General features: G+C 42.8%; 1 protein-coding gene and 1 long non-coding RNA gene across 3 annotated transcripts in view; one reads left to right on the top strand and one right to left on the bottom strand.

Moving 5' to 3' along the window:
• The window catches only part of LOC144772782 (uncharacterized), a 340,470-nt gene that overhangs the window by 123,041 nt on the left and 201,162 nt on the right, over positions 1-16,267 (bottom strand). The gene's annotated exons all lie outside the window — the stretch shown is intronic.
• Positions 1-16,267, top strand: part of RCBTB2 (RCC1 and BTB domain containing protein 2) — a 374,196-nt gene that overhangs the window by 235,200 nt on the left and 122,729 nt on the right. For both annotated transcript variants that reach the window (XM_078657335.1, XM_078657336.1), the window contains one exon: positions 8,374-8,516. In XM_078657335.1, the coding sequence (XP_078513461.1) occupies positions 8,374-8,516 (143 nt within the window). The remainder of the gene's footprint in view (positions 1-8,373; positions 8,517-16,267) is intronic.

Below are 16,267 nucleotides of genomic sequence, written 5' to 3'. Positions count from 1 at the left end.
TTATTAAATGTTAGAAGACCCTTCCTGAACCTCAGTGGTGATGGAACAGATTCTCCCTTAACTCGAGTTATTGGAATAAAGCCCTTTTAACTTGGACACCACGGACTCTCTGCCTCTCATTTGATACATGCTAATTGTTAATGCCTAGAAATTATGCCAGGGTAATTATTTTATTTACCACAGACAGTTATGCTATTTTCCACTTATGAACATTGATATCTATCTTTGTTTGTGGCATTCTTCCCTCCGGCTTTGATACCTAAATTTCAAATTGTTTATTTAACCCTACTGCATTGACCTTTTTTTATTTAAGATTTCCATATGTTAACTTGTAAAAGCGGAGATTCTCTTGCTGGGTAACGGAACAGTGCCAATGTTTGTTTATCTTACTGCTACTTTGTTCATTTCTATTTCTAGGGGAAATAAGTAAATGTCTTCTTTATTCTTAGATTTATCCCTGATGTGACTCTGTGTCTTGCCCCTTCTGGGTGCATGCATCTCTGCCATCTTACTTTATATTCTGCCTTCATATTACAGTATGACAGCCGCAGGGTGCCTCAAGCCTGGGTGTTTCTAAGGTTTCCTATATCTTTCTTCTGTTTTTTACCTTTTTCTGTTTCTGGGATTAGTGCCTGGTCAGTACGGGCACCTCTAGGACTCTAGTGACATCAGCCTTGTGAGATGGCCTTGTCTGCACACTCCTAGATTTCCAAACTCAGTGTTCCACAGACTACTTTGCCCTTCCACACCAGTACTGCCTCCACATTCCACAAGTGGCTTACTTCATGCGGCAGCTTTCCTGCTTTGTCTTTGAGAATTTATTGCTTTTCTTGATAGCTCCTTTCCACTAGGGCTTCATCTCTGCAGTTTTTAGCCTCCTGACAGATCTTCTAGCTGGCATAGTGAGCACAAGCTGTACATATCAACCCAGACTCCTGCTCCGGTGTGCCTCAAGAACCCAAGGCGAATGTGGCAAGTAGATAAAGTGTATGCTTTTGAGGCTGTTCCCTTGACCTTGCCTGCCAGCTGCAGGTCCAGTTCAGCTAACACACTGCAGTGGCCGCTTTCCACATGTTCCTTGGTATCTTTGTACTGCAGGTGATTCATGTTCAGTGTAGGAATACAAGATGAATGGTCAGGACCCCTTGAGCCATTGCAGTGCTTTCTTTTCAAGTCAACATCTTCTCCACACACCCCAATACATTATTTTTTATTTACTTGAATATAGCACAATTTCAAACGAGTACGACATGGGATTTCAAGGTGCATTGTGTGTTCCCACTTATCGAATTAGTGCCTCTGTCATCTTAATTTGAATGACTGTTTTGCTTATTTGTTCAGCCCTCTTTTTGGGCAGCAGAGGCCATGCTTTACACCTTTGTGTTATTACACCTAGTGCATGATCTCTGCAGAGATCATGCACTATCTGGAGCTACTACATGATTATTATAGTTTGCCCTTTGGATGTGTTTGTTAAAAACGCTGAAAGCCAAACCAAGTGTGGGAAAGGAGTATGTGGCTTAATGGGCTTGAATGTAATTAACATTATTATCTAAATATTACTCAGTATTCCAAATCCAGTCACCAGTACCAAGTACTCACCAGATATGAATCAATTGTCCATGTTTAAATGTAATAACCAGAAGACCCTGGATTTGATTTCTCTTTCATTCTTTATTAAACACCTTCTCATAGAATTATATTGATTGTAGCCATCGAAAAATGTGTTTCTTCCCCCTTAGGATGCTTCAGGGCTACAAAAATATATATAAAAATTTATATTTACAATTTGTTGGTATATTTTCTAAAAACTCTATATACAATATTAAAAAGCAAATTCACAATAATTGCCAAAATCGAATTTATTTCTAATTGCACCAAATGGAATTATTTAAAAAACAAAAACAGATCAACCTAATATGTTCATGAATTCAGACTTACTCGTTTACAAATGTTTCATGAAAAACATAAGCATTATGATTTAATTTGCATCTAAATGATAAGCATAGTATATTGACATGTCACCGAAACAACCCAGTTTCATGATTCTGATATTCAATAACCTATTTGATTGGTATTAATATTTACTTCCTTCAAACGTCATCAATATATCCATTTGTCGCTGTCCTGTCATATGAATATATTGCAAAAATGATGAAGGATGGAAATTTGTCCTTTACTGATAATTAGTGATTTGAATTTTACAAGATATGGATTTTGTATGTCACATGCATAATACCAATCAAATAGGTCATAAAATATCAGAATGATGAAATTGAGTTGCTTTGGTGACATGTAAACATACTATGATCATAATTTAGGAGCAAACATTTATGATAATGCCTTCAAAACTTTTATACTTGAGTATGTCTAGATTCATAAACATATTGGGTTGATTCGTGCCTTTTAAAAACTATTCCATTTGGTGCCATTAGAAATCGATTACATTTCGATAAATATTGCCAAAACTGGTAATGTGAATTTGCTTTTTAATATTTTATATAAAATGTTTCAAATATAGATCAACAAATTGTGACCATTTTTTTAATATGTTTTTGTAGTCCTGAAGAAGTCTCAAAGGGGACGAAACAGGTTAACTATGGCTACAATCAATATAATCTTATGAGAATAAGTTTAATAAAGCATCGAATAGAAATCAAATCCAGGATCTTTGTTTTATTACATTGAAACATGGACCGTTTATTCATATTAGGTATTGAGTATTTGGTACTGATGACTGGACTTTGAGTGCTGAGTAATATTTCAATAATTTTAGAAGCAAGCTGATAGCCTAATAGAGGGTAGATTAGTGGCCGGTCCCTCATACTCATGCACCCAAATTTTCTTTTCTTTATGGAATAAATCCAACACACTTAAGCAATAAGTGCGGCACTGGCTGCCCCTGTAATCTTTTGTAAGTCTTTTGTTGTTTTAACGAACAGTATGTTCGTACTAGTATGTGGTATGCTTTTTAAATTATTGTTACAAAGTATTCCACCTGAGTGTCATGTCAGAATACCATAATGTATGCCAATGATAAAACTGTTTTTTATTTTATTTCCTAGTTGCCTATCCTATGTTCCCCAATATGAGCTATCCCTACACTTGTTTTTTGCATGTGTTTGCCCTCTGCTGATTGGGAAATAGTGGGTAAACTAGACATTACTAGTCTATATCAAATTAAAAGTCAAGAAAGACAGAATGAATCTATGAATCGGGAACAGGAGTAGAATTGAGACTTTGTAGTGCTCCGACATGTATGTTACATGTGTACCACTGGAAGGACAGTGGCATACCAAATCCACCCCTAAAGATGCATTATGGCACAAAACACTGCTTCTCCAGCTTCTCTGTTGGGAACATCTGCAAATTGGGTAGATCAAGACATCCATGTCCTAAATCCAAGGTCTGGATCTACCATCCATTCTTTCCGTTATTCACATAGAGCTTGCATTCATCTTAGATACAGGAGTTCTGATGTGATAATCATAGAAAAGATGCCATCAAGGGATAACTGAGCCTCTTCATTAGAACTTGTGATCCAATTCTGCTACTTTTGGGACTAGGGAACATGCTGCCCACTAGTGCATGAACAGTGTGAGCACGGCAGGCGAAGAGCTCTGTCAAGAAAATGGTAGAAGCATAGAAACGAAATGAGATGAGTGAATAAGTAATACCACAGACACACAATTATCCCACAAACGTAGAGCGATCAACTTCCCCAAACAATTCAATTAGAATACAAGTTTGATCTGCTGACGCCATCCAGGGAATTCATTAGGGTGCTGCATGCAATCAATCTAAAAAGTCTGAAATTGCGGGACACGGGATACACTTGGTGATGGCAGTGGTATACCTTCATGTAGGAATAAAATAAGCTGTCTTTTGCAGGAGCAAAAAAGGTCCCTAACCAAACGGGTTAAGCCCGCCCTCAGGATCTATGAAGCTAAGATCAGCTCCGCAATTCTATACGGGGCTGATCTTTGGGGGTTTATGGACCTATCAACTCTGGTTAGGGCTCAAAATAAATTTTTGCGAAAGCTGGTTGGACTTCCCCAATCCACTCCGACAAAACCACTTTGTTTGGATACGGGCTGTGCACCAATCAACGAGATGGCCCGATATCGGTTAGTAGCCCTGTGGAGACGCATTTGGACATCCCCAGATTTAAGTCTTTTCGCCAGGGAATTAGAGGAAGTGAGATCGATTCGGGGGTCGAATAACATACTCTGGCTGCGTGAAGTTAAAACAATCTTAGAAGACATGGGCTGTAATCAGCTGTGGGTCTCTCCGCAGTCTACTTCCTTTCCCTCCAAGCAAGACTACAAAGCATTATACTGGGCCTGTGTTCGACAGAAGTCTGTTATAAGCTCAGATGCCACCAGTTTACCTGGGAGATTCCTGTCCCATAAATTAGACCCTTCCTTTGAGAACTACTGGGACCTCATAACTAAGCCATTAGATAAAAAACTGTATCATCAGTTTCGAGTCGGGTCCCTGCCTCTAAGGTCTTTCACTAAGAAATGGTCTGCCCTTTCGAACGACCGTTGCCCTTGGTGCACCAACCATAATGAGAGTATTGGTCACTTTCTATTTGCTTGCCCCGCCTATTATGCACCTAGATACAAATGGATTAGGACCATCTGCCTCCTTCTCAAAGTACGAGGGAGTGTTGAGGCACTGTGGGCGCTACGTACCACCAGCTCCGAGGTGGTGGTTGTAGGTGTTGCTAAATTCCTGGGGTGGGCATGGGTTATTAGAGCAAAACAGCTACAGGCATCTTGATTCTTATTGGGTTTTTGTATAAGTGGTCTTTATTACACTGTTTAATTCCTTTTTAATGATGATTTGTATCATGTAATAATGATGTTTTTAAACTCAAAACTGTATCCTATTTTATCTTTTTTAATTGTCTTTTATGATGTAAAAATCGAAATAAAGACTTTAAAACCTGAAACCTGAATAAAATAAGCAATAAAAAATTAATTTGGAAAATTACGCAACCAATCAACCTGAGGATGCTGAGCGATGAAAGGCATTGGAAACCTCAAAAATCATCTTATTGGAAAAAATTGAGTTAAAAATACGCCTTCTCAGTACAATTTTAGTTGGAAACATAATGGGGATACTGGTCATCGACCGTGGTTATTACAGAATTACGCAAGCAAAAACTTCAAATATTGTGCAAAATTAGAACAATTACAAATGTATTAAAACGAGGACGTACATCAGACCAATTCAGACTTCAAAAACTAAGAACTCAATATAAGAAAAGTTGTCACGAAGCAAAAATAAGTCACCATTTCACCATCTGGAACAAACTTCTCTTTGCAAGTAAACAACCAAACAGCGTAAAATTATGGCAGCTGATAAATGCTCAGATTCTTGGGAATACTAGACAACAAAATGCAGGGATAAATGTAGCCCCATGGGAGGCCCATGTCCGAGCTATGTACACAGAACCAGAGCCCAAAGAAAAAAGAGACAGTCAAGACGGAATGATTAAAATGAGGACGGGCTCCCCTCCAGTAAATCAGACATCCCATGCGGTCCATGATAAGAACAATATGCAGATTGTCCATTTGAACAAAAACATTTCTGAGGCAACGGATAAAGATCAATTAACTAAAATTATAAAGGAATTAAAATCAGAAAGTGCAGAGGGACAGAATGGTATCCTGAACGCTCTCTTTAAGGGGAAGTAACATACTGGGCCCATTATTTTGTGCCATTCTTCAATTAGTTGCTCCTTACAAATAGGATCCCAGAGTCCTGGAAGGGTAATATTTTTCACCCAATTATTAAAAGTGGGTATCTGTTCTGCCAACAAATGATAGACTCATTGCAATAATAGATGTAGAGGCTAAGCTTTATGCAGCCTGTCTACTTGGACAGCAAAATAAATGGTCAGTAGACAACAAACGTATCCCTCTGACCCAAACAGGGTTTAGAGTCGGTGCGGACACGTTAACAAATCTCACTGCATTAACTTCTCTAGCAAAAAACGCCAAAAATAAGAACATCCAGCTTTTAGCCTCTTTCGTGGATCTCAAGTTCGCTTTCAAGCGAGAACCCCGAAGACGCTTATGGAGAAAAATGGCTAAATGGGGCATACCAAGTAACTTACTGAACGCAGTCAAAAAATTATAAATAGGAACATGGGCACAGGTATAAATTAAGAATGGCAGCCGTGTGACAAAGAAAATTGACACAGAGGATTAAAGCAGGGGTGTGTGTTAGCCCCCAGTCTTTTCAACTTATACTTGTCCGATCTTGAAGAATCTCTTCGAGAAGTAAAAGGTCACCCACCAATGCTGGCCCAAGAGGAAATTGGATGCCTTCAGTACGCCGATTATATTGTTCTACTAAGCCAAATTCCAATTAGACGCAGTATGCGTGCATTATGTAAATACATGGATAAGCAAGGACAAAGGTAGTTTGGTTAGTGGATTCCAAATGTAAGACATACTTTTGGTACTTAGATGGATAAATAGTCATGGTTGTATTCACATATAAATACCTTGAATTTAAAGGCGAACAAAAATTGAGTTATAAACAGCAGCTACCACGTATGTTGGCAAAAGTCCAAACACTCAAATACGGTTGCAAACTACTAAAAATAAAATTAAGTTGTCCATCATACAGCCATCTACTTTCTGTTATGCGCGTTCAATTAATGTCATCGGTGACCTATGGAACCGAAACAATGAGGGGTCATGAAGTATCAATCTTAAACAAAATCCAAACGAAAGTTTACAAATCTGTCTTTTACATCCCAAAATCAGCGTCTCCGGCACATGTTCGCCTTCAGTTTGGCTTGCCCAACCAAATATTCCGGCGCAATGGCGCATTCATCAAACTAAGCCGGAGGCTACGCACATCCGAAAGTGGTTCTATCGGCAACCTGTGTTGGAAAGAAATCGAGATGCAAAAACAGAACAACATAAAAGGCTTTTCAAAAATAGATAGCGCTCTGGACCAAATGGAATGAGTATCGAGGTAATGTGTGTGAGCCCCCACTTGTCCCCTCCCTTGACGAACCAACAATGTGCTGATATATGTATATGAGTAGAATGTGATAACCTCAGTGTTGTTCGAGATTATAATGTATTACACTTCTGCCTGACGACGACAATGTAACACAGATACTCGTACCGATCTTTTGTATGCAATGACCATTTCTTTGATTGTTCAATAAAAACAAAAACATAAAAGGCATTTGACGCTTCTATCTAAACCAGATTATTGAGGATCTTTGCGTGCAAGACATTTGGAATGCCAGCATTGGGAAAGTGGCCTTTAATGTAGAGATTAAGTTAAACATTAAAGACCTGTCCTACACTAAATATGTGAACACTTTATCACGAAGACGTCATGCCTGGGCAGTGATTAATTCATATATCAACTGGAAGCCTCAGAAATATTTATTAGCTCACTTCCCAATGGCCCTAAAACATCAGTTCATGATATTTCACTTCGGCCTGTGGGAAACCTAAGATCTTATTCCTTCCTGGAAAGACCAGAATCAAAACCAAGATTGTCAATTGTGCAACTACAAACAAGAATCTTTAACACATATTCTCTGCGTATGCCCAGAGTTCATGACGGAAAAGAAAAGATTACTGAAAGAAACATTTGTAAAAATGAGCATTCAAACCTGCAGAGAAGCGGTAACCACTTGGTTAGGCAGGTTCTTAATCCCCCTAGACTGCAGTGGGGTAACATTTTTAAATCTGAATTTGAAAGAGTTAGGACAAATATCTTTGGAACACTAGACAGATTTTTTGCATTTTAGGAAAATATAATAAGTTGGTACGATGTGACAGTCCGTATAAAGTAGAAGCACTTTTCTCAAGGACAAAGTACTTTCTATTTACAATAAAAAAAAGAGTCACTGTTTACCGAACACTTGAATAAAACTTGTATGAATAAAATGAGATGGTGTTCATTATCAGGTGTTTTGTGGATAGTGTATCGAAGTGGAATGTGATTTGACAACTTTCAACCTAAGGAGGCTTCGATTTCAGTCCTAACTTTAGAACTTTGTGTGCTCTTAATGTTCAAGGAGTATTAATCTGCAGATGGTCATTTCCAATTTACAATACTGATATAGCACCTTATTAAAAGACGGGTATAATTTTACCGAAAAACCTGCAAAGTTGATTTTGTTCCCTCCTTATTTCCAGAAATCTGGGATTTGGCTTTTCTTTTTAGTACCAGATATACATAGGGGTTGTCACTTGATCTCACCTGAGATCTGGTTAGATGCCTACAGAAAAGCGTACATTTTGAGACATGTCTGTGCTAATCTGTTGTGCTGACTTTGGGACAAGCTTCACTATACTAATTGGTTGGTAATTTTATTTCTTGCAGATAGCCTGTGGATTTGCACATACTTTAGTACTCACAGATGAAGGTGGACTGTATGCATGGGGTGCAAATTCCTATGGTCAGTTAGGCACTGGCAATAAAAGTAACCAATCCTACCCTGTATCAGTCAGTGTGAACAAAGAAAGGTACTCATTTTTCGAAAAAAACGTTGTAAGTGTGTGTTGCTTTGTGTAACTAAATATGCTTTTGCTTTTTCAAAAAACAGTACATAATGCACTTGAAGTAGTGAGACTTGATACAATAAAATATTTGTCATCGTCTGGCCTTTATTGGTCTTCTCTTAAAACCTGTTTCCGCATGAAAAAACTAAACTATGCTCAGAAGGAGGCCCCCTACAAGTCGAATTCTTTTCAACAAGCCATACTATACAACTATTATGCACATTATGGACAACCAACTGGACATCTAGATTAAATATAAACACCTTTACTAACTCTATGTGATCACTCAGCAGAGTTTCAGACCATTGAGCTTGAAGTTTCTACAGCTTTCCTGGCGAAATACTTGAACTACTCTGGTAGGATCCTCAAATTATTCTCGTTCTTGCAACAAAGCAGGGACAGATATCTTCACCTCATCAGTCTGAACCTAAAGTCCTCCATTAGGGCCCATGAGAACTCCTTTCGTTCCTGCTGGTTTTCAAACTTTTAATGTAACCCCTAGAAGATCTGGACTTGCACATCTTTTTTCGGCCTCTTTGTACTTGCTCACTGACACCCAGATGTACCCATGAACCTCAAATAAATGAAGCTCTTCTTGCAGGTGGTTGGGTTTTAAGTGCCCTATGACTAAACCCATTGACATAGAATTATTTTAATTTCCTCTTCAGGGACACTGGCCATGCCTCTTAAAAATATGAACATTGTTAGATTATGTTGGGTTTGTTGTATATTGGCATAAGTACTAATATGATATGATCTGCCTATTAAAATGGCTGCCGTTATTAATTTTGTATACTTGCTTGAAATAAAAACACATTTATTAGAGTAGAGCAATCACCCTTCTCTTAAAGTTAAGAAATTAGTTCGGTTTTTGAACCATAGTTTACCTTGATCACAATTAGTGAACTTCCATCTGTTCTGAAAATGCTCTTTTTTGCACCACGAGACTTCACTTCGCAGCTATTATTTGAGTAGTAGTAAACTAGAACTAAGAATACTAGAATGGCATTTTTTATTGCAGTGATCAAAAGCCACTAAACTATACCCATAGTTTAAAATCCCTTCACTGCCTAGCTGTACAAGCTCAGATCCGATATTAGGTCTATGTGCCTGTTTCACAAAAAACAGCTTTGCTTCTTAACCTTCCTGTTAGGCAGTAGGGGAGCTCTTTGCAATAGTTAGAGCTATTGACATTGTAAATGACAACATTTTTATTCATGTGTTGGTTTTGAAAACAGATAAATAAATGGCATTGTCATTTACAATGCCAATAGCTTAATCTCGCGCAAATGCCACAGACACACACCCACACAGAGCCCCCCCACACACACACACAGAGCCCCCCCCACACACACACAGAGCCCCCCACACAGAGCCCACCCCACACACCCACACAGAGCCCCCCCCACACAGAGCCCACCCACACAGAGGCCCCTCACACACCCACACAGAGCCCCCCCACACACTGCGAGCCCCCCCACACACACCCACACAGAGCCCCCCACACACTGCAAGCCCCCCCCACACACTGCAAGCCCCCCCACACACTACGAGCCCCACAAAGCACATATTACTGTAACCATTTGAGGAGATAATAGGTTCAGTAGCAGCAAATTTCACAGCGCCTTACGCTGGGGCAGAACTAGCCCGTGAGGATGGCGATGATGCTCTGAATGCCAAACCAAAATGTAATTAAGGCGGGCCCTACTAAAGGGGGTTTACTAACAAAATAGGCATAAAGTCACCCGTACAGCCATGTGTCTGCGATCACCTATAAGAGACGGTGTGTATGCAGGCAGGCACAGGGGGAGTAGGTAGGGGCACATCAGACATGCAGTGGGACAGGCTTCTCATGAGATGTCAGCTCTGTTGGTTGCGTGCTGCCAAGTTAAAAGAAATGACCCCCCGGCTGGGGTCTGCATGGGAAAGGCACGGCACCGATCGCCCTGTGCGCGGTTCCAGGTGCCCGAGGGTGCCCACTGTACTGCTCTCAAGCGGCAAGCCCATGTGCCTCCTGCAACCTTCAGAGCCCAGACCAGACCCTCAAACAGTCATGTATGCAAGCAACATACACCTCGCTCACGTCAGAGAAGTGGCGGGGTCTGCAGCCAGCCCCGCCCTCCCTCGCAGCTGCAGCACCACCCGGCAGCTTTGATTCACGATTCTCCCGTCTCGTCTACATTCCCGGAGCTGGGGGAGGGGGCAACTAGGAATGTAAAATGCCGCGTCAGTAAAATCTACCTGCAAGAGCTGCTGACTTTGGAACGGGAACCAGGTTCAGTCTCGGCGCCAGCGGGGACACGTCAGTCAATACGTTAATGCATACGTAACACAAGATTGCGGTGCAGTTAGAGCATATAAATACATATAATGGATTAAACAGCTGAGTGTAGTAGATTTGCTTTTCAGCTTCTGTTAGGTGCTATGGAAAGTAGTGATATGGCAAAGATGAATACGTCGTGCATGCCAGCCTAGACCACACCTGGATGTAGCTTCCTGCCGACAGATGTGGGGCATTTTCATCTGGAACTAAGAATTATCCAGTATTATGGGTGTCTTTCATAGATTCACATGCCTGAATCATTCCCCGTCGTCGAGATGGGAGCCCCGGTAATAGAAAAGTAATGTCCTATAGACATACATAGAGAAAAATAGGCCTAAGGGCCTTGCCTTAGTAGCCTATCTATGTCCTTTTGTAAAAAGGACCAAATTTCCAAAGGTAGCCAATCAGCTACCACCTCCCTCTAGAACCTTCCTGCCAGGAGCCTCAGTCTCTCAGATTTTCTACCGCACGTTGTGCTAGGGAGTCCCCACCTGAGCTCTCCTCAGGTTTCTTCAAATTCTTTACTTTCTTCAAAAAACTTGGATTCTACTTCAACTATGGCTGAACAACAGAAAAGAGGACTATTCAGAGCTTGTTCTTCTTGTGGCAAGAAGAGACTGCACGTCGACGACAAGCATGAGACCTGCCTCTACTGCCTCTACCCTGACCACACAGTAAAGGACTGCAGGGTATGTAGAACATTCTCTACCAAAACACTTAAGGATAGAGAAGGCAGACTGCTCCTCTGGTTAAACAGACTAAAAACCAGAGATGTTGAGGTGCTCTCCTCGGAGGGCAGTGAAATGGCTTCAGTTTCCTCAAAACTGTCCTTAAAACGGCCAAGGGAGGCTTCCCCTGGCCATCCAGACGTCCCTCACAAAAAGACTGCTTCAAAGTCTTCTGAGGCAAGATCTGACACGTCTGTGAAGGATGCTGCAACCTTCAGAAAGCCATCGCAGTCCTCGTCGTCTACTTCCATGACATTATCTTCAAGGAAAACGAACTATGTTTCCACATCGACGACGACAATCTCGACGACGGTGGCATCGTCAGCCTTGACTTCAACGACGACGACCACCCACTCGTCGACGACGGGTAAGCCAATATCGTCGATTGTACTTATTAAAAAACAACAATCGTTTGTCAAAACTCCGTCGTCATCTCCGTCGACGTCGACAAAACAGAAAACACCGACATCGTCGACGAGAATTCAGTCGACGTCCACCGCATCGTCGACGAAGACACCGACGACGGTAGGAGCACCGCCGACGACAACTGCACCGTCGACGGCTACTACGACGCCGACGACAAAACTGCCGTCGACGTCCACGACGACGGCGAAGGTACCGTCGACGACCGCATCGACGACGGCGAAGGCACCGTCGACGGCTACTCCGTCGACGGCGAAGGCACCGTCGACGGCTACTCCGTCGACGACCGCCTCGTCGCCGACAGCTTCATCGGCGAAGGGACACTCGACGCTTGAAAAGCGATCGACGGCGATACCGTCGACGACCTCGTCGACGACCTCGTCGACGACGACATCGTCGACGACCTCGTCGACGACGACATCATCGACGCCATGGAAAAAAGCGGAGTTAATTCCATCAAAAAAGGTCACCAAACTCCCTATTACGCCCGAATTAACATCACCCAGTAGGGTTCCATCACTGCTTCCTTCTCACATACTACAAGCTGACGAATCAGATGATGACCACTTCGAACAAGCTACTAGCCCATCAGATCTCAATGTCAAATGCCAGAGTACTGACGATGACGGAGATGATGTTATATTTACGGAAGAAACTGTTCAGGCTCAGGTACATACTCAAGTCACTCCAATGATCGTATTGCCGGCCGAGATAGTTCATGATCTTCAATTCCTGATCACAGACTATAAAAAGCGATTCCCAGAATCATCAGCGACACCATCACATGGCAATTCTCAAGAATCTTCCATACAGCAAAGATCACCAAGGGCAAGACCAACGCCTTTGGTTATTCCTCAAGATACTGAACAGGTTCACAACATACAATCCTCTGATGATGACGACGAACCTCCTGAGGAAGGTGAGGTTAGAGATGACCTCTCTCAAAACAGAGATGATGAGGATTACATTGCTCATTCTCCGGCCACACCGGAACCCAGCACATCAGACTCTCCACCAGTGGATATCGGGGGATTCCACAATTTAATAGAGAGAGCGGCCACTAGATTTCACATGGCAATGGAAACAAAGGTAACGGATTGTTTCTTGTATGACTTCAAAGACCCCATAAGGAAGGAGGCACGATCCATTCCCATAATAGAACATATCTGGGAACAGGGGCTACAACTCATGCAAACACCTGCATCTGTTTCCATAGTGGTCCCTAGACTGGACAAAAAATATAGGGCTCCGTCAACGGCACCCACTTGTTTTAATTCACATCCAAAACCTGATTCGGTCGTCACTCAAGCCGCCCAGAAGAACTCCAGAAACCCATCCTCGCCACTCTCAGCACCACCAGACAAGGAGGGCAGGAAATTGGATGGCATAGGCAAACGCTTCTCCACAACGTCAGCCATGACGGTCAAAGTGGCCAACGCCATTGCTCTGCTGGGCAGATACAATAGGCAACTATGGGAAGATATTGCTCCATATCTCACGCACGTGCCTGATGACTTGAAAAATGAGGTCCAGGCACTCCTTCATGAAGGTCAAATGTCGGCATCAGAAATCATAGATTCAGCTGTCGATGTCGCCATGACAGGCTTCAGACAGCTTGCAGGTGCCGCAGTTTTGCGCAGGCAAGGTTGGCTCAAAGCGACGTCCTTCAGACAGGAAGTACAAACCAAAGTTGTAGATATGCCCTATGACGGACAACTACTATTTGGAGCTAAAATAGATGAAGCCTTGCAGACGATAAAGAAAGACACCGATACTGCAAGGGCTCTCGGGACTTTACAATTCAGGAACCAGTCCTTTCGAGGGCACAGAGGACGAGGACAATCCACGTACAGAGGATCTTATCAAGGCAAATCCACATATAATCAAAATCGCTCCCAATATCCACAGCGGCAGCAACAACAAAGTCGTCAGACCCCCTACGGGAGACCGAACTTCAGGGGCAAATCGCAAAAGAAAACGGCTGGCGGAAGACAATGACCAATTCCCGCAGCCAGTCCCCCCACCGTCCGCTCCGCTCAAAATTGGTGGCAAGCTGACACATTTTCTCCAAAATTGGAAAATGATTACGACGGATCGGTGGGTACTACAATTGATTCAACACGGTCACACCTTGGAATTCAACTCCATCCCACCGTTCACCCCTCCTCACAAACATCATCACAAACACCTTCGTCTGTTACTGCAGGAAATCTCTTCCATGATAAAAAAGGGAGCAATAGAGCGAGTCCCATCAGCTCAAAAGGGAAAGGGATTTTATTCCCGCTTCTTTTTAATCCAACAGAAAAAGAAGAAATGGAGGCCCATTCTAGATCTCAGGGCGCTCAATGCCTTCCTGAAAAGCCAATCGTTTCGTATGGTGACTATCCAGGAAATCTTAGGCTCCCTGGAGGAAGGAGACTTTATGACATCTTTGGACCTGCAAGATGCATATTACCATGTCCCAATACACAAACGACACAAAAAATTCCTACGATTCGAAGTAGCAGGTCTCCATTACCAATTTTGTGTCCTCCCATTTGGCCTCAAATCAGCACCTCGCATTTTTACAAAGTGCCTGGCTCCTGTGGCAGCTTACCTGAGACAACAGAATCACCAGGTCTTCCCCTACCTAGACGACTGGCTGGTGAAAGCACCGTCTCTCACGGACGCACAGCTGTCTTCCAACGCCTGTCTCGACATTTTCCGGAACCTGGGTTTGACTCTCAACTTCGAAAAATCTACTTTACAACCCACCAGGATAATAACATTTCTGGGGGCCACTATAAACACCATTTCCTCCAAAGCTTTCCCGTCTCTGGAAAGAAAAAACAAACTGATGACTCTAGCTACCGCGATATCTTCAAAACCAACCATCAAAGTAAGGATTTTCAAATCTCTTCTAGGGATGATGTCTTCCTGCATTCTACTCATCCCTCACTGTCGGCTCAGAATGCGCCCCCTTCAGGAGGCCCTGACCAAACAGTGGACCCAATGTACAGATTCCTTCGAGGATCACATAGTCGTCACTCGACAAATATCCGAGACGCTGGGCTGGTGGATGAAGCACAAGAACCTATCCAAAGGTCTCACGTTCTTGTTACCAGAAACTCCACACGTCATAACGACGGACGCATCTCTCGAAGGCTGGGGTGCAGTCCTTCAAGACTTACAAATCAGCGGCAGATGGTCGGAGCAAGAGAAGGCTCTGCATATCAACCTCCTAGAACTACGTGCAGTCCTTCACTCCCTACAGGCATTCCTCCCTCGCATCAAAAATTCTGCAGTGCTAGTGAGGACAGACAACACGACCACAATGCACTACTTGAACAAGCAGGGAGGGACACGCTCGCTGACGCTGTCTCGCGAATCACAAAAAATTTGGAACTGGCTACTGCTCAACAACATCACATTAACATCGGAGTATGTCCCAGGAAAAGACAACGTCATAGCAGACGCTCTCAGCAGACAGAGGTCAATGTCCCACGAATGGGAACTGAACCAGCAAGTTCTAGACAACATCTTCTCGGCATGGGGAACACCTCAAATAGACCTCTTCGCCACCAAGGAGAACAAAAAATGCCAAAGCTTCGCAAGTTGGCATCCCCAACAGGGGTCATTAGGAAATGCATTTTCCATCGCATGGCGCAACGTGTTTGCGTACGCATTTCCGCCATTTCCCCTGATCAGCAGAGTCATCCGGAAGATGAAAATGGAGCATTGCACATTGATTCTCATGGCCCCATACTGGCCGAGACAACATTGGTTCGCGGACCTCCGACGCCTCTCAGTCCGTCCATCAATCCAACTGCCTCAACATCCTTCTCTACTCTCGATGTCCAAAGGCCAGATACTCCACCCGAATCTGACATCTCTCAGATTATCGGCTTGGCTCCTGAGTACCGAGAATTCTGTCACCTAAGCATCCCGCAGGAGTGCAAAGAAGTCCTAGCTAAAGCACGAGCAGTTAGCACGAACAAAACTTATTCCTTGAAATGGAAGCGATTTTGTATTTGGTGTAAAGACAACAATATACACCCTTTCAGGATCACTCCAGAGCAGATACTGCCTTATCTCCTGCATCTGGCCCAAACAGGTCTTGCGCATGCTTCCATCAGGGTACACCTGGCAGCAATCTCTCGCTTCACCAGGTCTTCAAAAGGCCCTTCACTATGGTCCAACAGACTGATAAAACAGTTCCTTAAAGGGCTTTACAGATCTTTCCCTAGACCAAGACGAATACC

The sequence above is a fragment of the Lissotriton helveticus genome, chromosome 8 (assembly GCF_964261635.1).
Source record: "Lissotriton helveticus chromosome 8, aLisHel1.1, whole genome shotgun sequence".
Lineage (NCBI taxonomy): Eukaryota > Metazoa > Chordata > Amphibia > Caudata > Salamandridae > Lissotriton > Lissotriton helveticus.
Note: the sequence above shows the minus strand (reverse complement) of the source record. Positions and strands in the feature narration are given on the sequence as shown.